This window comes from Lacerta agilis, chromosome 12, assembly GCF_009819535.1.
Source record: "Lacerta agilis isolate rLacAgi1 chromosome 12, rLacAgi1.pri, whole genome shotgun sequence".
Classification (NCBI taxonomy): domain Eukaryota; kingdom Metazoa; phylum Chordata; class Lepidosauria; order Squamata; family Lacertidae; genus Lacerta; species Lacerta agilis.
In genome coordinates this window covers 44,570,209-44,596,283 of record NC_046323.1, presented here as the reverse complement: position 1 = coordinate 44,596,283, position 26,075 = coordinate 44,570,209, and the positions used below count along the sequence as shown (strand labels likewise).

General features: G+C 41.6%; 1 protein-coding gene across 2 annotated transcripts in view; it reads left to right on the top strand.

Annotated features, from left to right (window-relative positions):
- The first annotated feature begins 20,187 nt into the window (after nt 1-20,187).
- Nucleotides 20,188-26,075, top strand: part of UBE3C (ubiquitin protein ligase E3C) — a 60,001-nt gene continuing 54,113 nt past the window's right edge. For both annotated transcript variants that reach the window (XR_004427678.1, XM_033165796.1), the window contains exons 1-2: nt 20,188-20,367; nt 25,899-25,952. Coding sequence is in view for 1 of the 2 variants with exons in the window: in XM_033165796.1 (XP_033021687.1) it covers nt 20,302-20,367; nt 25,899-25,952 (120 nt within the window). In the remaining variant the exon portion in view is untranslated. The remainder of the gene's footprint in view (nt 20,368-25,898; nt 25,953-26,075) is intronic.

The window sequence follows — 26,075 nt, the reverse complement described above, 5'->3', positions numbered from 1 at the left end:
ACATGAGTAGAAGGTGTCCTTTTATTTAAAATGCATCTCTGGGTTATTTGTGGGGCCTGCCTGGTGTTTTTACATGAGTAGAATGTGTGCTTTTTTTCTTTTCTTTTTTAATTTTTTTATTTGCGTTAACACAAAACAAAGGCTAGCGTTACCAAGCTGAATAAGAGAACAGATATCAATCTCAGCCCATCACTGCAGTTAAATGCCAACTTTCCCCTTCACAGTAAAAGGGTAAATTTAAGCTTGAAACTTGGGTTTCGTGATCAAGCAGCCTGTCTCCTCAGGAATACTTTACTGAAGTAATACCCTCTGGCAAAGTACACAAGGAGGAATTCCAGACGATTCACTCATATGCTTGTGTGCTACCTGAGCTAACAGGCCAAAGATATGCAGAGAACTCTGTAGCCACGAACCCTATGGCTGTATACACAAATACAATTCTGAGATGGGGTGGTGGTGGTAAGAGTTAAGAGTCAAAACACCTCCCCCCTTCCAAATTATTTTCCTCTACTAATTCACACAAGCCTTTGGTGCAGCACTTACAAAAATGGAATCAAACTAAAGGGGCTACTGTATTCATCTCCATGCGACATTAGAATGTGTCCTTTTATTTAAAATGCATCCCTGGGTTATTTGTGGGGCATAGGAATTCGTTCATCCCCTCCCCAAAAAAATATAGTCCGGCCCCCCACAAGGTCTGAGGGAGAGTGGACTGGCTCCCTGCTGAAAAAGTTTGCTGACCCCTGGTTATGTTGATTGGTCAACATGTAGGCCACCATTGCCCCGCCCATGCAGAAAAGAATTGTTCTTCAACCTTGGGTCACCAGATGTGGTTGGACTACAACTCCCATCATCCACGGTCAGCTTAGTCAATGGTCAGGGCTGATGAGAGTTGTAGTCCAACAATGTCTGGGCACCCAAAACTGAAGAACACTGCTTATAGACTAGTTCTGTTCAAATTCTTACTGCCTGGCTGGTTCAGAGTTTTGGCATTTCATTTAAAAATAGATAAGACAGGCTTCCTTTTTCTTGATGCACCTAAACGCCCTGTCAGCCAAGGTTGTTTATTCCCACTGGCAACCAGGCTATTGTTTCAAAGGATGGCAGAGATCCAGTGTTCTCTTGGTTCACAGTGCAGCTCCAGACCAATCAACCTTAAGTTGTTTAAGGCTGCTGTGTACTTTAAGTGTCTATAAATCAGCCTAATGAATAAAACAGCACATGCAGAAATTCATTACATATTGGATACACTGGGGTGCGATTTTATAATTTGATGCATGCTTGTTTTGCAGCATAACATCCAGCAATATGGAGGCAAAATTACAAAAGGCTGACATTTCTTTCCCTGTAAGCGGAAGGCATTTCCAAAATAAATGAAAGGAGAAAACCCAGCTAAATGTTTTATTATAATAAAGTTACTTGAGGCCAGAAGTTCAATAAGGAGGATTTATAAACGTATCATTCCAGTTCTTGGAAGGATTTCAACATAATTTGCTCGTGGCGTAGCAAAGGGAGGTGAAATCCATCTATGGTCCCTGCGGAGCAATAAATACACAAAAATGTCTATTTAGATTTGCCATTTGAGTTTACTGTGTCACACACACAAAAATTGCTCTAGATCATCCTGACCAAATATTTCTGACTCTTGGGCCAGTAAGGAATCATTTACAGTGTGCGTTTTTTAAGTAACGAATACCACTTTAACTGTAAGCACGGTGTTCATGTATACCTGCAAAACAAAACCTGGTCCTTGTAAATCCCTGCACTCAAATTGGTCTACTTGGAGGAGTAAGGGCTACCTACCAATGTGATGAACGGTTTGCAGAGGTGGGCTCCAAGGTTTCCTACCTTCCACAAAAATGTTGCATACTCTTTTAGGCTGAGTTGACAGTATAAACACATTACAATAATGGAGGCTTCATTTGATGCCCATTTGTAAAAGCACATAGATTTTTCAGTTTATCCAGGTAATTAGGTTTCTCTATTTTCTTCCCTTCTTTCTGATTGTGAGGCCACAATCATTTTATTTACAACTGAAGCATCCTTACAACAACCATCTGCTGCTGATAAATTTCAACACATAATATGGTAATTCAGACAAACAACAATTTGTTTCAGTCAGGGGCGTAGCAAGGTAAATTGGTACCCGGGGGCAAAAAAAAAATTTGTCGCCCCCCCCCACGAGGCATGGGATGGTCAGGTGGTACCCGGTGCGGAAAATTTCTTGTCAAACCCCCCATTGATTCCCCCCCCAACAAAAAATGGTTTTACGTTATTTCATATTTTCTTACAAAGGAATAATAACAAGTAATAATAAAAAAAAACATTTATTTTTATCCCACCCTCCCTGGCCAAAGTCGGGCTCAGGGTGGCTAACATCAGATACATAACATTGGTATAAAATCAAACAATAATTAAATTACCTCCTAAAAACATCTCAAAATCAAATTAATGTCTAATTAGATGGCTTTCCACAGGGTTAGGGTTGGGAACAGTAAGTGTTCTCTGAACTGAAACTTCAGCCTTCATGATGTAGGAAAACAGCCAAGTGAACAGCTGTTTTGGTGGAGGAGGGTCAAGATATTAACCGATATGCATGAAATTTCATATATAGCTATATAATCCCTAGTATAGTAAGATAAGACCTTCGGAGCAGGCATTTTCAAAAAAAAAGTTCCAAAAAATATTCCCAAAAAAAATATTCCAAGAATTTTTTTTTTCCAAAAAAAAAATTGTTCCTTGATAATTTGTCACCCCCTCCATTATGGAACACGGGGCGGCATGCTCCCCTCGCCCCCCCTTGCTATGCCCCTGGTTTCAGTAATGTGAATAATAAAACTGCATTTCAAATTCTTTACAAGGTTAAGTAACAATGCTTCACTTGTATCAACAATTCTAAAAATCAAATAATGTGCATGACTCTACAGCCTTTCATATAAGATTTTTACCTGTTAGGTTTACAAACTGTAGATTTGTCTTTGTCAAATGAAGCAGGTCATATCCTTCAACATTCTATGCTGAAAATATCCTGTGAACTGCCCCCGAGACCTGTGAGTATAGGGCGGTATATAAATTTAATAATAATAATAATAATAATAATAATAATAATAATAATAATAGGGACGTCCTATTTAATCATCATCATTTTATTATTTATACTCCATCCATCTGACTGGGTTGCCCCAGTCACTCGGGAAGGCTTCCAACATATATAAAAACATAACAAAACTATACAGGGCTGCCTTTAGATGTCTTCTAAAGGTTCTATAGTTACTTATCTCCTTCACTCGGGGGTTGCATCTCCATTCATTCCATCATTTCTCTGATGAAAATAGGGACATCCTTCCACATCCTCCAATGTTTGACTTTGTAGAAGAGAGTAGGGAACCTCCTGCATGTGCAAGGCTTGGGATCATGCTCTTTGCCTGAAATTGTCCCGTTGATTTCAGGAGGATTAGTTTGTAATAAATAATGAAAGGGATTAGTTTTGTAATAAATAGTAAACTTCGTTGGACTGGTCATGTTTTATGGATGCCTGATTATCGTCTTCCAAAGCAACTACCCTATTCTGAACTTAAAAATGGAAAAAGCAATGCTGGTGGTTAACAAAAGAGGTTCAAAGACTCTCTCAAGGAAAAAAAATGTATTATAAACACCGACAACTGGGAAACACTGGCCTGTGGGCACTCCAATTGGAAAACAGCCTTTACCAAAGGTGCCATGGGTTTTGAAGACGCTCGAACTCAGGACGAATGGGAGAAATGCGGTAAGAGGAAGGCATTCTTGGCAAACCTTTCCATGATCAACTGCTGCCCAAAAACCTATGTCCCCACTGTGGAAGGATGTGAGGATCCAGAATTGGCCTCCACAGTCACTTACGGACTCACTGTTAAAACCATGTTTATGGAAGACAATCTTACTCGGCTATGAGTGGTTGCCAAAGAAGAATAAATAGTGAAAGAGGTGAAGAGAGACTTGGGATCAGGAAGTGTGGCTGGGCTCCAGAACTGGTGGCAGAGTGAGACACGTGAGACATTGTGGGAAGGATACTGCCGTGCTCACTGGGTGACTGGTGGGCATCACAGGTGCATCTTGAGGAGAACCTTTGCAGTTTTTCAGACAGCTGGGAAGCTTGTGCCACTTAGTATCATACAGACACAGAAGTGGGAAGAGAAGGACACAGAAACCACACACATCAATATTGCCAAGCAGAACCCTTACAACTCGTGGGAGCCTTCATGAAAATTCAGATGATGGTATTAATGCAGAACACCCTCCTTGCTTTTCCTTGCCATGGAGGGAACTGTTGCCAGGATGGACTCAAGAATCCAAAATACCTTCCCGATTGCTTTCAGAATACCAATGGAGATTAAGTGAATTAATGTCCTACAAACACAGTCGTCAAATGTCCTACATAGTCATTAATCAAAAGTGTGTATCACTTACTGTGTGATAGCTTTCCAATAGTGTCTCAAAGGTAATGAGAACGTATTTTCTTCTCTTGCCAAGACTCAATAGGTTTTTAGAGGCACAATGTTTTTATTTATTTATTTAATGAATTTTTATACCGCTTTTTATCCGAGGGTTGCTGGGTGGTTTACAGTATGAAAACACAAAAATACATAATATTATGAGGGTTTTTGTTTTTTTTTTTTTAGAGTGGTGTTGGTAGACTGTGTGCCAAGACCCTTCCAATTTCGCAATTCAGCAAGGGTTAAAATCTATTCAAGATTTCAAATTCTCGGAAGAGCCAGGCTCACTTCCTGGTGAGGTAATGGGTCTTTAAGGTAACAAAGGAAGTGGATCTGTGCCAGAAGGATGATGGGTGGAGCCTCCTCCCCCAACTTGCTGGTAGTTAGAAAGACAAAGGCCAGAGCTGAGAGTTGAGTGATGTGAGCTAGAAAATGAAAGCAAAGCTACAGGCTGTGAAGCCAGAGACATGCCTGATTTATGTTGGAATCCAAGGCTCTGGCTATGGGGGAAGCAAGGCCCTTTTGAGTTTTTAATGCTGTAAACCCCCCTCACAAGAGACCAGGGCCCTGCGGGATTTGACATCTTTCCACAGGGCCTGAAAGACAGAGCTGTTCTGCCAGGCCTTTGGTTGGGGGTTCAGTCTCATTCTTTCTGTATAAGAACAAGCATTAAATAGGCCTCCCAGCCCACTCACAGGTCCTTTATAAGACCAGTGGTAACAGTTGGCCCTGGAGAATATTAACCACTCTCAATTTTACCCATGGACTGCCATCTGTCCAGATTTTAATTTACTCTGAACTAATTTTAAGATGTATTTTAATTAATTGATTGCCCATTCTTATGTTCTTTGTATACTGTGCTAGTTTTGTGGTGTTAGCTGACCTGAGCCCAGCTCTGGCTGGGGAGGGTGGGGTACAAATAAAAATGTATTATTATTATTATTATTATTATTATTATTATTATTATTATTATTATTATAGACTCAGGCTATATATGTGTGTAAATAAACCATATATCATAAAGACATCACAGTCTCTGCTGTCCTTCATGCCAAAGGAAACATGAACCCTCAAGGAACGCCTGCAATCTCACACCACTCGAGGATTGGGGTGTCATGCAACAATAACATAATAACAAACAAAACAATAACTCCTCCCAATATAGTTCTGAACCTGTTGACATGGCTCTTTATGGGTCATCTCTCTCACAGCTATGACGTTTGTCTATCCATTCCACCAGCAGCTGAGCTGGATTGGAAACCCTACATTCCTTCCAATCACGGCACTGGTGTTGTGAGCAAATACCCTTATGCTAAGTAGGCATCCCATCCTAGAGACCTCTCTGTGGATCCAAGCTTGATGCTCCATGAATGTCAACATGAATTCCACACAAGTCTAACTCCATTTCATACTTCTCCACTACAATGGAGGGATATATGGCTTGAAGAAACCAAGCGATCTTTTTTTCAGCCTTCACCTTGGGTTCTAAGTGGAAACATTTTACTAAAAGCCCTTTAGATGGAACGGAGTCCTGTAGGAACAAAGCCAGCAATTAATGAAATATGATAAAATAATAAAAGTAGTAATACATTAACTATATTATCCTTCCACATTTGGACAGTTCTTTTCATTATATCCTCTTTATGGACATCCTCCCGTCACATTTGAAAAGCTGCTTTATTGCAGTTCTGCGACTATTTTGGTTTCCAGACATTTAACAATCTACTTAATACCAATGTTCTCATTTGTCCTTCCATTTTCCACTGCAAGACATTATGCAAATGTTGAAGAGGTCTTTTCTTTTCTTTTCTTTTTGTTCCTGTTCTGTTCTGGATATTACACCTGCGCCATTCTTTTAGGCTTCTGAATCTTTGTTTTAAATAGATTGTGAAACCTGACTATTTCTCCCTCTCCATCAGTTTGTCTGGGATGAAAATAGCATGCTTATGAGAAGAAATCTCACCTGCGTATGCACACGAGTTGCGTTTTAGAAATGAGATTCAGATTCATAGTGGGAAGGGATCAGTAGATCATTTGGGCCAGTGTTAAGATCCCATCACAGTACCAGAGCGATGCAAAAGGGTTAAAATAAAAAAGTGTAGTCTTCTTTTCTGTAATTCATTTTCAGTCTTGCACAGCTTGTGCTTTACCAAGACTAAATGCAGCTCAGCAGAGCAGAGATATTTGGTGACTCAAATAAAGCAGGCAAGAAATCGTCTGGTTTTTTGCTTCCTGCTAGAACAGTAAAAAACAGGATCGTGTGGAGCAACTTGCAGCCCACAGTACATTGTCAGTGGGCAGCACTTGCCTTGCTGGGTTCCACACTGAGCAAGAATGGAGTATATCCACGGAGTTAGGAACATAGGAAGCTGCCCTATCAATCTCCCTCGGGAGGCTGTGGACTCTCCTTCATTGGAGGTTTTTAAGGAGAGATTGGATGGCCATCTGTCACTGATAGATAGAATCACAGAATCATAGAGTTGGAAGGGACCACCAGGGTCATCCAGTCCAACCCCCTGCAATACAATAATCTGTTGCCCTAAAATGGGGCTCAAAAGCACAACCCTTAGATCAAGAGTCTCACACTCTACTGACTGCTTTAGCTGAGATTCCTGCATTGCACGAGGTTGGAATAGATAACCCTTGGGATACCTTCTAACTCTGCAAATCTGTGATTCAGACTGAAATGGTTTATCTAGCTTAGTATTGTCTACTACTTAGTATTGTGGCTTTCTCCCGATTGTTTGCGGACCAGGACATTCACAGGGAAACCAAAATGCTTGTTTACAAAGCTATTGTACTACCAACCCTAACTATATGCTTGTGAAACGTGGACCACTTATAAACGCCATCTCCAGCTCCTTGAAAGATTCCATCAACGGTGTCTCTGAAAAATTCTACACATCACTTGGGAAGACAGGCAAACTAATAACAGTGTACTGGAAGAAGCAAAGATCACCAGTGTGGAAGCAATGATTCTTCAACATCAACTTCGTTGGACTGGTCATGTTGTGCGGATGCCTGATTATCGTCTTCCAAAGCAACTACTCTATTCCGAACTTAAAAATGGAAAGCGTAATGCTGGTGGTCAACAAAAGAGGTTTAAAGACTGTCTCGAGGCAAATCTTTAAAAATATAGTATAAACACCAACAACTGGGAAACGCTTGCCTGCGAGCGCACCAATTGGAGAACAGCCTTTACCAAAGGTGCCATGGGCTTTGAAGACACTCAGGATGCAAGGGAGAAACGTGCTAAGAGGAAAGCACGTTTGGCAAATTGACACCGTGATCAACTCCTGCCTCGTAACCAATGTCCCCACTGTGAAAGGACGTGTGGATCCAGAATTGGCCTCCACAGTCACTTATGGACTCATTGTTAAAACTGGGTTTATGGAAGACCATCTTTCTCAGCTAAGAGTGATTGCCAAAGAAGAAGAAGAACACAGACTGGCAGCAGCTCTCCAGGGTTCCAGGTAGGGGTCTTTCTGCAGAACCCCACCTAGAGATGAAGGGACTGAACCCGAGACCTTCTGCATCAAAGCATATGCTCTTCCACTGAAATGTGGTCTTTCACTATATCATATCTGCAATAGTAAACCCTCCACCAATGACAAGGAGGTACTGTAATCATTAGAAGTTGTGACCTAATCAACAGAACACCAGCTGAAACTTAGTGCAAATGAGGAGGTACCGGTATGTTTTATTTTACTTAGGCTTCATATAAACTGTGTGGTGTTCTTTATATATCTATCTTTCTTCTTCTTCTTCTTCTTCTTCTTCTTCTTCTTCTTCTTCTTCTTCTTCTCATTCTGAAATAGCATTCTTCCACTCCAGGAAGTAATTATTTTTTTAATTGTCAGCTGTGATCTGCAAGAGCTTTGCCAGGCTGTGAGAGAAATGTCAATTAATTGTCAATTCTGAATACTGAGGAAATTGATTAATTGGCACCATGAAAATCCCCAAATCAGCAGCAATAAATAATCCTTTTTAAAAAAAAAATTGACCCAAGAAGTGCTAAAACACCTCAGATTGCTGCTGTTGCTGTTAAAAATGACTGATGAAGCTGTGTTCTCACCGTAATCTTTGTAGGTCTAAAATGTCTGACTAATTGATCATCACAAGAATGACACAAAGCCAAGAATGGAACAAAGTGTCACCATTGCTGAATGAGAGACCCCACATCTGTAGCCCTCATTTCATTTCTATCTTCCCTCCACAGTTTTGCTGGTGGGCACCCTTGATTGTTGAAGAATAGGGCAAGCAAGGACCGTATCTTCTTAACCTTTGATGTCTATTGAATGAAATGCAATGCTTGGGCTGGATTCAGATTTGTATTGAGGGTGGCACCATGGATGCATGTTATGGGGGATTTAGTCAACCAGATTAATGAAATAGATGAAGTCTGAGATGGCTGAGTACCATAGACGACTCTGGACATGAGAGTGGTCCAGGCTACTACTTTGGAATGCTCTCTCATGCAGTTAAACCAAACAAACACAGCTCGCTGCACATAGAAAACTAGCATGAGAGTTTGAGAATCAAGGTACCACTGTATTATTAAAAGGGACCATTCAAATACCACCCTGTGCATCTGCAGTAACATGCAATCAGGACTGAGTCATTGAAAGAGCCAGGAGTCTCTGCCACAAAGCAATAAGGGTCAGAGAGCCAGTCAGAAAGCAAAAAACAGAACAAACCAGGGGTTGGTAATGAAGAGCAATTGGGATCAGAGGGCAAATCAAGAGGCAAGAATAAAGATGAAGCTACAGTTAAGGAGCAAAGGAAACTCCAGAAACACAGAAGAACAGAGCTCAGGTAGACGAAGTTGCTCAAGCAATGATCGAAAAAGCAGCCTTTGTTTTTAAAGTCTGTTGACTTTATTTATCAGTGTTTTCTTATGAATATTTTATACTATTTTGTGTAAAGCACTGAGAAATTATTATTATTATTATTATTATTATTATTATTATTATTATTATTTGGTCTATAAATCTTGTTAAATAAATTACGGTACTTCCTCTCTATGTTTGGCTTTCTGTGTAAAGGATATATTTAATGGTTTGTTTGTGTTTAAGGCTCTACATTTTTATTTTAAAAAAATAAGTATGTTCCTGGCACACAAGGAATTAAAGCAACCTCCCCAAATCTCAATCAAAGGAAATAGAAATCCCATTTTACAACACAGAGTGAAAATAGCAAGTTGTAGCGATTCCTTATCATCTGAAACACTAGCGCTGCACTGATCTTTTCATCATATTTCATTATCAAATGCAAGGTTAAATTCATTATATAGACATTGGTGGTGTGCGCTTTGCAAGGTTAATGCTAGTACAGTGATAACTCCTCTTTGAATATAATTATATTTTCTTGCATTCGCCCTGATATGTATATTCCTTTGCTGGCCTGGATGATATAGGAAACCCATGTTAAGTCTTTAAGCCAGCTGTGTTATTAGCATTTGGCATTAGAATTCATTATATAAATTTATTGAAGTGAAAGTGGAATCCACCAAATACAGTGTGTAAAGGGCAGTTGTTGCCCAGGATATGTTTTCTACATTACGCTTGTAGCTAATGACTCGCGACGATCCATTACCAGTATATATTACACTTTGGGATGATGCCCAAAAGCTATTTCCACTGAAAACAGTTTAAAATTAAGAATCAATTTACATGGGCCATATCAACACACATCAAGCTCAACATGTCTCTTCTCGATGGGAACCCTGGTTTTGTAGCCGAGGAGATGAATGAGTAGAACACTCAAAGTTCTGGTGACATGAACAATCCTCATTCCTCCACTTACTCTTTTATCTGGATTCCTGGACACATTGTTCCAAAGTCTCTCGCTGTGACCCATTTGCCGTATAACTCTTTACTACAAGGAAAGTTACACGTTTTTTTTTTTTAAATTTTATTTTATTAATAAGGATCCCAAGTTGCAGACTAGCATTAAAAGGTGGATGCCTGACCTGAAAAGATTCAAGGAGGTGATGCCAAATGATATCTCGGAAGGCAGAGGAATTGCTGGATATGATTTTCAGGGATCAGAAGGTGGTAATCCATAAAGCTCTATACTTTCTCCTATCTCCAGGCAGGGCCAGATTTAGGTCTGATGAGGCCCTAAGCTACTGAAAGTAATGGGGCCCTTTATATGTCCAGCTGTCCTTTGCCAACAACAAATTGTCGCTGTTTTTTGTGTTGAATATATGCTATATGGTAATTTATGGACCTAATAGGTATCTAAAGCCATTTGCCGCTGTTGCTGTATGTAGGTTTTATTTTATTTGTTTTTTATCTTATATTTTGGAAATGTACATCCAGTTGTTTTTCCCCCCCTTTAATTTTTTTTGGGGGGCCCCCAAGAGAGTGGGGCCCTAAGCTATAAGCAGAACAAATTATGCAAAATAAACGCTACGCAGAATTAGAAATAACATACTTTTCCTAATTGAAAAAAGGCACAGAATTCTATTCCTATTTTTATATAATTTGGTTTGCCTTGCTACAGAATGTCAATGTGTGTGTGTGCACAGGATAATAACCTGTGGGCTGCATCTGCACTTCAGGGCTTTGACTATAAGTCAGTGACAATTTAAGGGCAGGCTAAGCAACGAGCAGCTGTGACAATTGTCAGCTGAGCAGTAGGGAAAGGATCTCCAGGGAAATGCCACACAGGCGAGGCAAAGGCTGTTCAAGTTCCTGGGAAGTCGTAAAAGGCAACGGGACACTTGCCATTTGACTCCCACCAAGGCAGGATCAACTTAATAAATCTGAGGGGCAGACGTGGTGGCGTTTGGCACATGATTAACCCAGAGCATTACTCTAATTGGTTTAATTCATATATTTACTGTCAATCTTTAAAATACAACTTTGCGAAGCTTAGAGCTTTAAAGGGCCGAATGATCCTCGGGCAAAACCACCCTTTGCAAAAAGCCTGCAAGAATGATAGGTGACTTATTCGTTTGGCAATCACATATTTTTTTTCCTGTTAATGGCTAAGATTGTAGGAGTATAATGTGTGCTTAATCTCCAGACAGATCTCCTATTTAAAATAAAGCTCATGTGTCCTCACTGTGGCCAATGTTAGGAACACAGAAGAATCCTACAGTGCTATTATTGCTTGTGCAAGGAAAGTGGGGATTTTACTGCCTCCTTTCTGGCATGACTGCCAGACTGGATAGGCCAGCCATGCAAGGAACTCTCAGGCAGCCATGACACTTAATTTGTATTTGCCCCCCACAATGAGGGGCCCCCCACCCCCACCCAGTGGGCCAGCACTCACCCAGGGGGAAGTGGTGGATGGCGGCCCCCCTTAATATGGGGGGCCTCAGCCCCTTGCCCAGAAATATTGAGGGGGGCTGTAGCCCCTTCTGCCCCCTATACAGTAGTTGGCACCGCTGAAACTGGACATGAGTGTAACAGCACTTTGCGCCCCTGAGATTCCCAATAACTGATATTCGGAGACATGATGCCTCGTAGAACACAGCCATTAGTAGCCTTGTCCACCACGCAGGGTGCACAGCAAACACTTATGAGGGGAGGCAGAAACAGCATCCAGCTTTCTTATCCCTCACCAGTGCCCAAGGTAGCTTGCTTTTGTCTGTCAGACTTAATGAAGTCATGTAGGCAGAGGAGGATTTCAGGCAGTATGATTGGTTTTGCCAAAGTCCGCCCCTGATATAGACATCCGGCATAGAATGGAGGAGTACAAGAGTAAAAACTTATTGTAAATTAGTGTTTCCTACCCCACCCATCTGCCCATCCCACCCACCTCTTTCCCCCTTTTCTTCCTAATGTCTCAACTGATTTGTAAAAATGTTACATGGAAAAAATATGAGAGAGACATTGCGCAAACCTTTTTAAATCAAGAAAATCTTTAATAAAAAATACTTTAAAAAAATAAAAATTGGTGTTTCCTGTAAACCACTTGGAGATCTTACTTCAGTTAAGTGATATATAAATTCTGTTAATTAACTAATTAATTAATACAAAGTCAAAAGAGCATTTTAAGAAAAATTAAGCGAACATTATCGTCCATCTCAATCCTATTGCAGCCACTTACAAGCAGGCCTCCAGTCTCCTCATACACAATTTTCAGATAGTAGTAGCAGAGGCAAGCAAAGTGGGAGACAGGAGCCTTTCTTTGTGACTCCCCCCACCACTTATCCGTGATGGAGACTGGGTAATCTTGAAGAGACAGGTGTATAACATGCCTTCATTACAGTGTTCAAGTCTGCAGTCTGCATTATACACTATAGGAAATGAAATGATCTAGGAATTGTTGTATGCAAGGAATCAGTTCTAGGTGAAACTAGCAAGGAAAGGAAGTTAAGGGATATTTGACTAGTATCAGTTTCATAAATAGTTTCTCAGTAGCACACTGCTAAGCAAAGTCCCCTCCCCTCCTAATCCATTCTTTGTGAATCATTTATAAACTTGCACAGGATGGGCTGTAGTTGAGAGACAGTAACTTGTGACAAAACACCTCGCAGGTTTAATACTGCCTTTTAAAACACTTAAATAATTCCTGTATATATATATATTAAAAAAGAAGTTCTATCTCGTAGATACCTGCTGTGCAAAGTAATTAATAATGATGTTTAAGTGCCCTAATAAATTTGGGTTTCATCGCTATCGTCTTGCATATCACTGACTTTTTAAAACAAGGGCCAGGAGCTCTTAAGGAGGACAATAACACATGTTAAAAAGTACATTACCTGACATTTTCCCTTGGCACATCAATTATAATTAAAGACTAATAAGAATGCCAAAATGGACCTCTCAGACACTTTCAGAGACAGGGTCTGGCATTAATAATTAAATCCATTAATTGTAACTACTATATTTTAGGGGTTTGTGTGTGAGCTTGAGCCTTCAGGTAGAGCACAAACTAATTCATTGCTTTTGCAATCCTGCCAGTCTTTGTTAATTAAGGTTCTTGATTTACTTAACTCCAGGACAGATGCGTTAGGAGTGCCCAAAAGTAAGCCAACAAAGGGCCACTAGTTCATATTGTTGTTGTTGTTCAGTCGTTCAGTCGTGTCCGACTCTTCGTGACCCCATGGACCAGAGTACGCCAGGCACGCCTATCCTTCACTGCCTCTCGCAGTTTGGCCAAACTCATGTTAGTAGCTTCAAGAACACTGTCCAACCATCTCATCCTCTGTCGTCCCCTTCTCCTTGTGCCCTCCATCTTTCCCAACATCAGGGTCTTTTCTAGGGATTCTTCTCTTCTCATGAGGTGGCCAAAGTACTGGAGCCTCAACTTCAGGATCTGTCCTTCTAGTGAGTACTCAGGGCTGATTTCTTTGAGAATGGATAGGTTTGATCTTCTTGCAGTCCACGGGACTCTCAAGAGTCTCCTCCAGCACCATAATTCAAAAGCATCAATTCTACGGCGATCAGCCTTCTTTATGGTCCAGCTCTCACTTCCGTACATTACTACTGGGAAAACCATAGCTTTAACTATACGGACTTTTGTCGGCAAGGTGATGTCTTTGCTTTTTAAGATGCTGTCTAGGTTTGTCATTGCTTTTCTCCCAAGAAGCAGGCGTCTTCTGATTTCGTGACTGCTGTCACCATCTGCAGTGATCATGGAACCCAAGAAAGTGAAATCTCTCACTGCCTCCATTTCTTCCCCTTCTATTTGCCAGGAGATGATGGGACCAGTGGCCATGATCTTAGTTTTTTTGATGTTGAGCTTCAGACCATATTTTGCGCTCTCTTCTTTCACCCTCATTAAAAGGTTCTTCAATTCTTCCTCACTTTCTGCCATCAAGGTAGTATCATCAGCATATCTGAGGTTGTTGATATTTTTTCCGGCAATCTTAATTCCGGTTGGGGATTCATCCAGTCCAGCCTTTCGCATGATGTATTCTGCATATAAGTTAAATAAGCAGGGAGACAATATACAGCCTTGTCGTACTCCTTTCCCAATTTTGAACCAATCAGTTGTTCCATATCCAGTTCTAACTGTAGCTTCTTGTCCCACATAGAGATTTCTCAGGAGGCAAATGAGGTGATCCGGCACTCCCATTTCTTTAAGAACTTGCCATAGTTCATATTACTGAAGACAGTTTGCAACCTCATGAAAAATGTTTCTGACGGCTTCACAAAAATTGATCCTCAAAATGGGTTATAATTGTTTTTTAAAAAGTTGTGGAGAGGGTGGAGTTTCTTTTGCTCATACATACTTGTGATTAACAGCGCAATCCTATGCCTGTCCACTCAGAGGCAAGTCCTGCTGAGATTCAAGTGTGATGGTTAGCTCTGGCAAATTTGTATTCATATTGGATCCAAAATTGGAAACAGCCACCATGCTCTTTAGAACAGGGGTCAGCAAACTTTTTCAGCAGGGGGCCGGTCCACTGTCCCTCAGACCTTGTGGGGGGCTGAACTATATTTTGGAAACCCCCCCCCCACAAATGAATGAATTCCTATGTCCCACAAATAACCCAGAGATGCATTTTAAATAAAAGCACACGTTCTTCAGATGGCCTCTATATGAAGAAGCTCGAAGGGAGATCATGGACCCCATACTGGTGAGGTTTGCAAGCCTCCCAGAAAAGCAGTTATACAACCTGCTCTTGTTAGGTAAAGACCCGATGATTACCAGGGCGGTTGCCAGATTTTGTGTCCAAATTTGCAGATATAGACCTTCTTCTCAGCCCATCTAAGTTTCTCCTCAATGGAATCTCGAGCGAGCCGGGCTCAGCTTTCTGCAGCCACTATTTTAAATCTTTAACATTGTAATACTATTAATAATTTTCTTTTAAATCTTGTTCAAAGAGTTTTATATATGTAACATCCCCGGAAACTGTTTCGTCAAAGGGATCCGTTGTATTTATTTTTATTTTTACTTTACCTCCTTCTTAAGAGCTGGTCTTTGACCGTAATAAAGAATGATGCGAAAGCACACATTCTACTCATGTAAAAACACGCTGATTCCTGGACCATCCATGGGCTGGATTTAGAAGGCGATTAGGCAGGATCCGGCCCCCGGGCCTTAGTTTGCCTACCCATGCTTTAAAATGTCCCTTTTGAATTGTTGGTCATAGTACATATGGTGGTGGTTGTTGCAATCTCTGGTTGACTAACTAGTCAGGAAGCCACTCCATCACCACCGATGCTCAAGGAAGCACTGGACAAACTGGCAGGGCCGGCTGAATCAGAGTACAGCAAGTCTGCTTTCTGCTATCACGGCAAGGCTCTTTTGTGTTTACCTTTTTGAATTGGTAATATTTCTGCTAGATGCTGCTGCTTTTAGGCTATTTCAGGCTGTTATCATTATTTTAATTATTTCAAGCATACGGTGTTAGATCTTGGTATGCTGCTTTATTTTATTTTATTGGAAAACTGGCTTATAAATGCAAATAAATGAACAAGATCTAATTCCTTTTAATAGGAACTAGATGTACATTGCCAAGAATAAAAAGTGTCGCGGTCAGCATGAAAGGGACACGTTGAAACTGGCCCAGAAATTTAGTTTATTTATAAGGGTGGCTTTAGGGGTTGTGTTTTTTCAGCTATGGTCAATCATACCGCTTTGAGTTGTCTCTACAAGCTTAGAGGTAAGGTTGGAATGATTAATGAAACCCTGAGTCTGCTGAATTTTATGTGAATTTTGTCAGTGAAATTGCTTCTGTGTAAGGACATGCCTATTATTGCTGACTTGTTAGCATTTCGTTTTTGTGGGCAAGAACAGCAAATGTTCTTAAAGCATCCATTAATTAACTTCAATTAATTAACAGTAATGGCAATCATTCATTTAAACCCCTTAGTGGTAACTGCAGTCCTGTATTCTTTTTTAAATGTAATTATCTATATTAATTTTTCTGATGCACAAATACCATGTCCCATATTATCTTCCAGCTTTCAGTTACCAGTCCTGAATGCACTTAATCACGAATGTGACATTCAGCTGAATGGATTATGGGATTTATTACATATCTTCCAACATGTTGAGTCCCCAAACTGGGATGCATGTCTTTCCATCTGTACTCCCACTTGAGTCACATGACCCATGTGAGATCACGGAGCCCCCAAGGCATGCTTTTTTCAGGGCCATGGTCTCATGGCACCCAAAAACTTCCCTGAACAGGGCTGCCTGTGTACCCATGACTGGTGCCCATTGGGGCAAGCTGGGGATGGAGAAGGAGAGGTTGTGGGCATAGAAAGTACTTGTGGGACGACAGAGGACAGCAAGAGGATGGGGGTCAGAGCACAGGAACTAGAGGAGCAGGACCCATCACCATCACCATCACCATCGGGGGCCCCTCTCTCTACAAACATGGCAGAATCTGAGCTATAGGGAGCTCAGAGTTATTAGACTACAACTCCCATCATCCTTAGCTAGCAGGATCCTTGGTCAGGGATGATGGGAATTGTAGTCCAAAACCAGCTGCAGACCCAAGTTTGGGAAACCCTGCTCTAGGAGGTTGAGGCAGCCAATGGCGCACAGCCCAGCTCACTAGCTGGCCAGGTGTGGCTTGTTAGCTCTGGGAGTAGGATTTGTCAGAGCTGTTAAACTTTTGTTTAGTGTTCACAATTTTTTTATGGTAAGCTCAGTGTAGTATTCAACCAATGATCTAATAAATCGTCCCAATAAAATTTATCAGTTGAATTAATCAGGGTGTAAAATGACTACTGCACACTATATTTCTTGCTGTTTGATTTTTATTTAAAAACGTGCTGAATGAAAATTTATGAAAACAATTAAACCTGTCGCGAATAGAGTCAGACTCTATGCCTATAACTTAAGGTAACAGCAAGTCACTAACAGCTACAAGATTATAAAGTTAGCATGTTATTCTTGGGAAGTGTTACATTACAGTCATAAATTACCACTCAGCAGTCCATTAATTCCAAGTCGGTCTCTGAGAAAGAGGCTTTGTTTCTGTTGCTGCCAAAGCTCCAATTGTCACTTGAGTAGCTTGTTGCTCTGGCACTGGAAACCATAATGACTGACAGACCAAGTCCAGATTTAAATACAAGTTTTCAGAAGAAGAGATACTTATTTATTATATCTATTTATTATTGCATTTCTCTAGAAGGTGCCCAGGGTGATATACGTGGTTCTCCTTCCTCTCCATTTTACCCGCACAACAATCCTGTAAGGCAGCTTAGGCTTAGAGATGGCAACCGACTGAAGGTCGTCCAGTGAGCTTCGTGGCTGAGCAGGGATTTGAACTCTGGCTTACAATTTCCTTGCCCAACACTTTTATCACTCACCAACAATGTGGGTCAATGGTTAAAGACCAACATATGCCTGCTTTGATGGTTTCTGGGATTATTCTTCACTAACAAAATGCTAATTATGATGGGCTTGATGTATGCAGGATGAATTTTGTCTTGTGAAAGCCTCAGGGTGTGTGGCTATGGGCTCTGACCCATCATACCTAGTATGGGATGGCTGTAGGTTAGGTTATGTCACCCAGTGTCATGGGTGAAATACGTTTTTTCTCTCCTTCCACAGAGCAAAAATGAACCTCTTTAAAGTGTGTGGTGTATAGCATACCGCTCTAGGATATGTAGGTCCATCTACAGTTCAAATTTCTTTTTATTTATGAAATTTGCAAAATGATGTTTGGCCAGTCATTATTACTTGGCCTAGACTATCTCACAGGGTTGTTGTGAGGATTAACAAAAAGTGTGTGTATGGGGGGGATAAAATATATATGTTACTCTGAATTCCTTGGAGAAGGGGTAAGATAAAAACATAATAAATTATTTATTTTTATTATAGCCACTTTTTGCTCTTTCTCAGCCCCAACACTCTTTAATCCCATCCTAACCCTGTTAGGTAGGTTAGACTACAGCTGATGTAGCCTTCGAGATGACAGGGGCTACAATTCCATCCCTCCGATCTTTGACTATGCTTTCTGGAGCCAATGGAAGCAGGGAATCTGTGGCCCTTTAGATATTGTTTGACTACTACTATCATTCCTGACCATTAGTTGTTCTGGCTGGGGCTGATGGGAGCTGGTCCAACAACATCGGAAGGGTCACAAGTCTTCCATTTCTGTTGTACAGTGGTACCTCGGATTACAGACGCTTCAGGTTACAGACGCTTCAGGTTACAGACTCCGCTAACCCAGAAATAACCTCGGGTTAAGAACTTTGCTTCAGGATGAGAACAGAAATTGTGCGGTGGTGGTGGGAGGCCCCATCAGCTAAAGTGGTACCTCAGGTTAAGAACAGTTTCAGGTTAAGAACGGACCTCTAGAACAAATTAAGTTCTTAACCTGAGGTAGTACTGTACTTAAAAACACCTGGAGGGAACCAGATTGTGGAAGGCTCAAGCACAATGTGATATCTCTGTGCGTGAATTATTGTGTGAACTTGCCTTTAGTCTAAAGCAAGAACTGGGAACCTATGATTCTCCAGGTGTTGGTGGCCTACGGCAACCTGTGACCTTCCCAGATGATGTTGGACTTCATTCCTGACTGCTATTCTGGACGGGGCTGAAGGGCATTGGTTTTTCTTTTCAGGGGGTACTCAAGGGTACGCAGTACTGACACCTCTTTTTTCGCGTTGCAAAAAAGTGTGGCATTGCTGTAACAACTCCATGGTGAGTACCAGCACCTATTTTTCTAGAGAAAAGGCACTGCTGAAGAAATTGAAGGGAGTTGCAGCCCATCAACATCTGGAAGACCACAGGTTCCCCACTCCTGATGTACAGATGTAGACCCTGAGGTTTTTTCCTACACTCAAGTGGTGTATCAATTTTATGACATAAAAAAGTACATTTAAAGCACATGGCTTTCCCCCAATCCTGAGAACTGTAGAATACTTTTCACAGAGCTACAATTACCAGTGCCCTTAAACAACAGTTGATTTTACTTTTATTTTTTTTTAAATTTATTCAATTTGTATAGGCTCTACCACCCTATGCCTGCTGGTTTCAGGGCAGTTATACGCATATGGTGTAGGTGTGTGTGGGGGGGTGGATCCAAGAAAAAGTGCAGCATGCGACCACATCCCAATGAAACCTTTTTTTGCGTGCAGCATAAAAACAGTGGCCACACAGGACAGAACCCCCAAGAAGAGAGGACCCTTTTCTTTGGGAGGGAAACTGCCTTAGGAAGCCCGGGGGGCAAAGGAAACTCCTTTCTCAGAAGAGGCGAGAAGCCCCATCACAGCTGAGGGCACCGCGTTGTGTGTGTGTGTTTTGTGTTTGCCCCACATAACAAGAACCTGCTCTAAAAACCCCGCCTTGAGCTTCCTCTGCTTTTTTTCCGCCTGTCATCCTCCTTCAAAAAGCGCCCGGCGCTCCATCTCGCTCTCCCGCCTCCCTTTCCTATAGGAGGCGCGAGCGCGCCCGCGCGCCCGAGAGGCGGGAGCGCGCTGAGGGAAAGCTGCAGTCGGCGGCGGCGGCGGCCATCTTCTTTCAGGAACCGGCTGATTTCCACCCCCACCCCCACCCATCTATACCCTCCTCCACCTCCGCTGCAAGTGAGGCAGCCCTAAGCGAGACCCCTTGGCCCTCACTGAGCCTTAGCCGCTGGGTGCCGGGGGGAGCCGGAGGCACACGGAGAGACACCCACACAAGATAATTTGGAAGTGGGGGAATCTCCCTTCCTGGCCGGCCGTGGTGCGGAAGGGGTTGTGGGAAGAAGGGGCGCCTCAGTCCTTGGCATTAGAGCCCTGCACCGGGAGTGGGCGGGTGGCCGTGAGGCCGGGGGCTTCCTCTTGGGGGTCGGCGGGCGCCCCTTCCCCGGTCCCCACCCCCCCGCTGGCTCTTTCTGCCCTGCCAAGGTGCTGCTGCTCTTGCTGAAGAGGCGGAGGCTGCTCTCTCTCTCCCCCTCTGGATGGGAGGATAAGCTGTAACCATGTTCAGCTTCGAAGGGGAGTTCAAAACCAGGCCCAAGGTGTCTCTTGGAGGAGCCAGTAAGAAGGTAAGCGCCCCCCCACCCCCACCCCCAGTGCCTGCGCTGCCTTTCTCAGGTCTCGGGGGGGGGGTGTCTCTACGCGATTTTTGTCTCCGCCAGCCCCGTTTCCCAGCCTGCGTGCAGATTCCGGTGGGGCCCCGCGAAGCAGGCGTGTGACTAAGGTTAAATCTGAGCAAACCCTTGTTTTCCGCGGGGTCTAGTTTTTTTTCTCACCTTTCCTAATAATAATAATATCATTATCATCATGATTATTATTCCCCCACCCCAAGACCAGGGGCCTCTCTCAGACCTGCTGGTGCAGCTTAGCACCAGTGTGTCCTGGGGTTTGTTTTGTTGTTAGGAGGAAAAGGCTCCTGGAGAGTCATTTGTCGCCCCTTATTTGCTCTTTCTCGGAGGGGGTTTGCTTCAAGGCCGAGGGTTTTGAAAAGAGAAACTTGAGGTGCTTTGGTTGCGAAACAGCCAGCAAAAAGACAGAGGCGTGATTGGAAAGGGGGGGGGGGGGAGAGAAGGGCCCACCGTCCCATTTGTAAAACTCCTGTGATGCATCAGCTCTTGCAAGTGTCTCCTTCTCAGGTCCCTTGGCATCAGCTTGGCATCCAGTTGGGTAATTGTGGGAGGGGAGAGGTAGGGGGCAGCGGATAGGCCTCACTCTTGTGTTGTTAAAACAAAATAAAACAAAAAATTCCTTCCAGTAGCACCTTGGAGACCAACTAAGTTTGTTCTTGGTATGAGCTTTCGTGTGCATGCACACTTCTTCAGATACACTGAAACGGAAGTCACCAGACCCTTAAATAATGTTGTTGTGGGGGTGGGTTATAGCAGGGAGAAGTTTAAGAATTTAGTCTGTAATCCTAACACTGTTTATCTGGGTGTGACTGAATTGAGTAGGCATGGTTAGGGTTGTGCTGTTACTGAACTGTACAGGAGTCTGCAAAACATAAATGATTCTCGACACTTCCTTTTTAATACACGATTTGAGGAAAAACCCACTCCAGGTTTCTAAAGTGGATAAGACAGCAAGGAATGCATTCCTTCATGCATTCCTTCACTTTGGCCTAGGTTTTTCTTTTCTTTTTTCATTTTCTTATCAGCACTCTATTACTTAATTCATAGGCCTCTCCTACTGCTGATAAAGCGCAAAGGGGCCAACTAAAAATGTCCATGCACCACAGTATGGCATCTATGTACACCTTTCCATTTTTTATTTAAAAGAAGTATCTGTAATCTAAATGACCGGATTAAATAGGGGTGTGCGTGCTTTTTAAGTATTGAGATGGCACAAACTGAAACCTGGCCTGGTTTCAAAACTGTCTTGTGTCTTTTAGTCGTTTAGAGGCCTTATGCAAGTCACTGGTTCTTAACATAAGTTTCCTGCCTGCAATGGGAGTAATATTGCTTATCTCATAGGATTGCTATGCAAAGGAACAGGTTTACCCAAAAATGCAGTCATTTTGCATTTGCTTTAGATAACTATAACGGCCTGTGTGTTTAAATGTACCCATCATTCAGAATTGAGGCAGACCAAAAAGCAACAGCTGGGCAGTCTGGTTTGAAGCTATTCAGGTAACAAATACAAGATCTCATGAAGCTTGTGAAGCAGTTTGCATACTGAAAGTACTGTGTCAGTTAATAATGAAATATGCTTGATTTGGATTCTTGATTTTTATTTTTTATTCTGAAATTTAAAATACTTCTCATGAATTGTATGAGATGGGGCCTTTAAATGACATATTGTGTAATCTGCCATAAATAAATATCACAGCACACCCTTTTCTGTGCATTGTTACCTAGGCCATATTTTCATGAATCAGATGCACATCAGAAGTATATTAGGTATGTGTAGCTATTCATCTGAATTATTGAGGAACTATCTACTGACACATTTCTGATGGCTAGAAGCCATTTACGTTCATTAAATCACATGTGTGATATTGTTTTCTGCACTGAAGAAAGAATAAATCTTGATATGCAAAGCTGGCAATTGGCAGGGTATGTCCTATTCTTCAGGAATGTATTTTAGGTGCTTTACATCTTTTGTCATCAAATTATGAACACTTAATAGTACCACTTAAAGATTGTGCTGCTTTGCTCAAAAGTTGGGCAGGAATAATATATTCTTGCTATGATTTTTACACCTCTGTTGAATCTTAAACAACAACTAAGGGTTAGGCTAACTAATAATATTGAGTGTGATTTATTAAGACAGCTGATCTGCAGCCCAGATCTCTGCACTGACCCAATAGTTTGGTAGTACAGGTATGTGAAATAATTGCAGAAAAAAATAAAAGCCCTCTTCTGCTGTGGTGCTGAAATGTTTCTGCCTTAATTTATCCTGTGAACACCTCTTCTCCCTCTGGTGAAGCACTATTGCAGGAAGGTTTCGGTAGACAGGAAACAGGAATAAGCACTCTTTAGTGTTACACTGGACCAAAGTGTGCTGACAGTAGAAGAAACCAGTCAGTTTATTGTCCTTAAGATTAGATCTGCCAGGAGAAAGAATGTGACTTTGGATTTTGCATGGAGTACTGGAAAACTGAGCTCTTGTGGAGGCTGAAACACTTGCCTTTGTTTGCATTTAAGCTGAAAATTTATAGGGATACAGCATTATTTATTACACTTATATACTGCCTTTTCTGACAAGGTGCCCAATATGTTTTAGTTTTAAAGAATGTAAAGTTGGCTAGGGTGGGGAAACAGTCTGGCTGGAGCAGGCCCTGATTTCTTAGCCTCCCTCCCTTGGTGTCTTCCTCTTGGATTATTACCTAAATCACTTGAGATGCTCATTGGTGAACTTGTAGCACATTTTCCCTTCCTTTATTATCTTGCCTCTTTTAGTTTCCCCCATCCCCTGTAAATTTGATCCCACTCCCATCCCCACAGACTGCCTCCTGCAGGCTAAATTGGTTTATTCAGTGGAAGCTTTCTGTAAGAATTGCCATGTAAACATGAGGCCCATTCCCTCACCTCTGCTGTGACCCCCTCCATCCAGGTAATGGTGGTGGGGACAGCTAAAGTGGGCCATGGTAGAGCTTTATAAAATGATGCAGAAAATAGATAGACCTCTCCCCCCGCTCCCCCCCCACTCTCATAACATAGGAACACAGGGTCACCCATTGAAATTGATCCACAGTAGATTCAGGACAGAAAAAAAGGAAGCACTTCTTCCCACAACACATAATTTATGGAACTTGCTGTCACAGGATGCAGTGATGGCCGTGGCTTTAAAATGGAATTGAACAAATTCATGGAGAAAAGGTCTATCAATGACTATTAGCAATGGCAGCTAAATGGAAGTTCCATGTTCAGAAATGAAATAACAGTTGTTGGAGGGAGACTGTATGAGAGGGCTGTTACCTTCATGCCCTCCAGGTCTTCCTGGAAGCATCTGGTATGGTGTAAATAGGGTACTGGTCTAGATGAACCTTGGTTCTGATTCAGCAGGTTATCCACACAGACATCCTGGAATGTGTGCTTGACAGATTCTGTTGAAATCAGCAGAATATACCTTCAAAGAAATGCGTTTAAGATAAGGGTATCCCCCAAGGATGCAGGAATGTGATGGATGCTTTAGTGCTGAGTCTAATGGTTACATACCGTAGCACTTAGAGGCAGCTTCCGTTGTTTTAATGGTTTTGTCCATTTGAAACACCTTGGCATTGACTTCTTCTCTAGAGCTCTGTGTGAATGGAGTGAAGGGAGAAGCAAGGGAGCCCAGGCTTTTATCCTCAGCTCCAGTTTGGCTTGAGAAAGTCACTTTATGTTTTATTTAATGTATTTGTTCTAAAGTATTTTTGAAATTGTGAACCACTTCAGGTTCCTGAGCAGAAAGGTGGCATATAAATTTAATAAATAACACACATGGGTAAGTTGCATGTCTGATAACTCGACTTATACAGTGGTACCTTGTTTCCCGAACGGCTTAGCTGTCAAACAAATTGGTTCCCAAACGCCACAAACCCAGAAGTACCGGTAAGTGTTCCGGTTTGCGAACGTTTTTCGGAAGCTCAATGTCTGACACGGCTTCCACTTGAGTGCAGGAAGTTCCTGCAGCCAATCGGAAGCTGTGCCTTGGTTTTCAAAAAGTTTCGGGAGTCGAGTGGACTCCCGGAACCAATTAAGTTCGAGAACCAAAGTACCACTGTATAGGGAGATCTTGAATTGGGATCCTCATCTGATGACTGAAATCTATTGGGTTGACTCAGCATTAGTAATGAGGATGTAAACCTGGTGCTTATTAGCCTTTCTGATTGTTTATTGTTAGGCCTGTTATTTTCACTTTAAAAATACTGATAATAGACTTTGTAAATTGAAATTTACAAAGCTTCCTTCCCAGTGCCCTAAGTTTTGAATGTGGAAACAAAGAAAAAGAAGGATGCATGGATAAAGAAGGATGCACTTTGTACTGAAAGTAACTTTGAAAAGGAAAACTAGTTATAATTACACCTGGCTTTTAAAATGCAAGTTCATTTATGAATCTCTTCACCAAATTAGGCTTATTTGCTATTGCAAATGTTTAGTACTGCTTTGTGTAAGCAGTAGAGAAATATCTTAGGTGTGTAGGCTTCACCACTTCTTTTCTGATATTACTGTATCAAATTATAAAACCAGATAAGGCAATATTGTTAAAAAGTTTTTCTACTGTAACTTTCCTTTTAAAATTGCTTTGACTTAATTCCTTAATTACTGGTATACAGTATTACAGTTCCCTAAATACATTCCATCATGATGCTCAAAACCATGAAATACTTTCATATGCACTTTTCTTTTAGCACCTTCTCTGACATTGGGCTGTGGGTGGGTATTGTTTGGAGAAGATGAGTATTGATTTTGATATTTATATTTATGCAGTTTAATTGAATGAACAGTATGTGGCTGAAAACTTTTTTTGAGACTTTGTTGGGAAAATCAGAAATTGTAATGGATGTTTGTTCATTCATTCATTACTGTTAACTGATAGTGCCAATTGAATTCACTGCAGTTTTAAATTGTGCTAATTACTCTAATTTAAACAAAATGAAGAAATAATCATACTCACATTTGTGATGGAGGCCGTTAGGTACCCTGTTTCTCCTAAAATAAGACATAGCCATAAAATAAGCCATAGCAGGATTTCTATGCATTTGCGAAATATAAGCCGTTCCCCAAAAATAAGCCATACCCCGAAAATAAGCCATAGTGACGTGGTACCTCCCATTAAAACAGCCTGGAGAGGTGTGGCTATGCAGCGTACCGATGCAACATGGTTAAAATAAGACATCCCCTGAAAATAAGCCATACTGTGTTTGGTTGAGCGAAAAAAAAATAAGACGGTGTCTTATTTTAGGAGAAACACGGTAGAATGACTTTTTTTGGGAGGTAGAAAGACTTTAGGCCGATTTGTAGTGTGTCATTGATTGTGTCGTATCTAAGCACATAAAGGAGGAAGATACATGTTACTTTCCTGCAAAATATTTTGGAAAGATGATGCTTACCTTTATACATAACTTTAAATGCATTTGTTTAGGTAGAAACAGTATATCATGTCTCGTATTTTCCAGGAGGAAAAAGCATCTCTTTTGCATCGCACACAGGAAGAGAGGCGGAAACGAGAGGTATGATACAAGTAAAGCCTTTTAAAATAGCTTCCAGTTGAAATATTGTATGATGAAAATGCTTATTCTTGTATTTAAAGCACTGAACAGCTGGACCCCGAGTATCTGAGAGAATACTTGCTG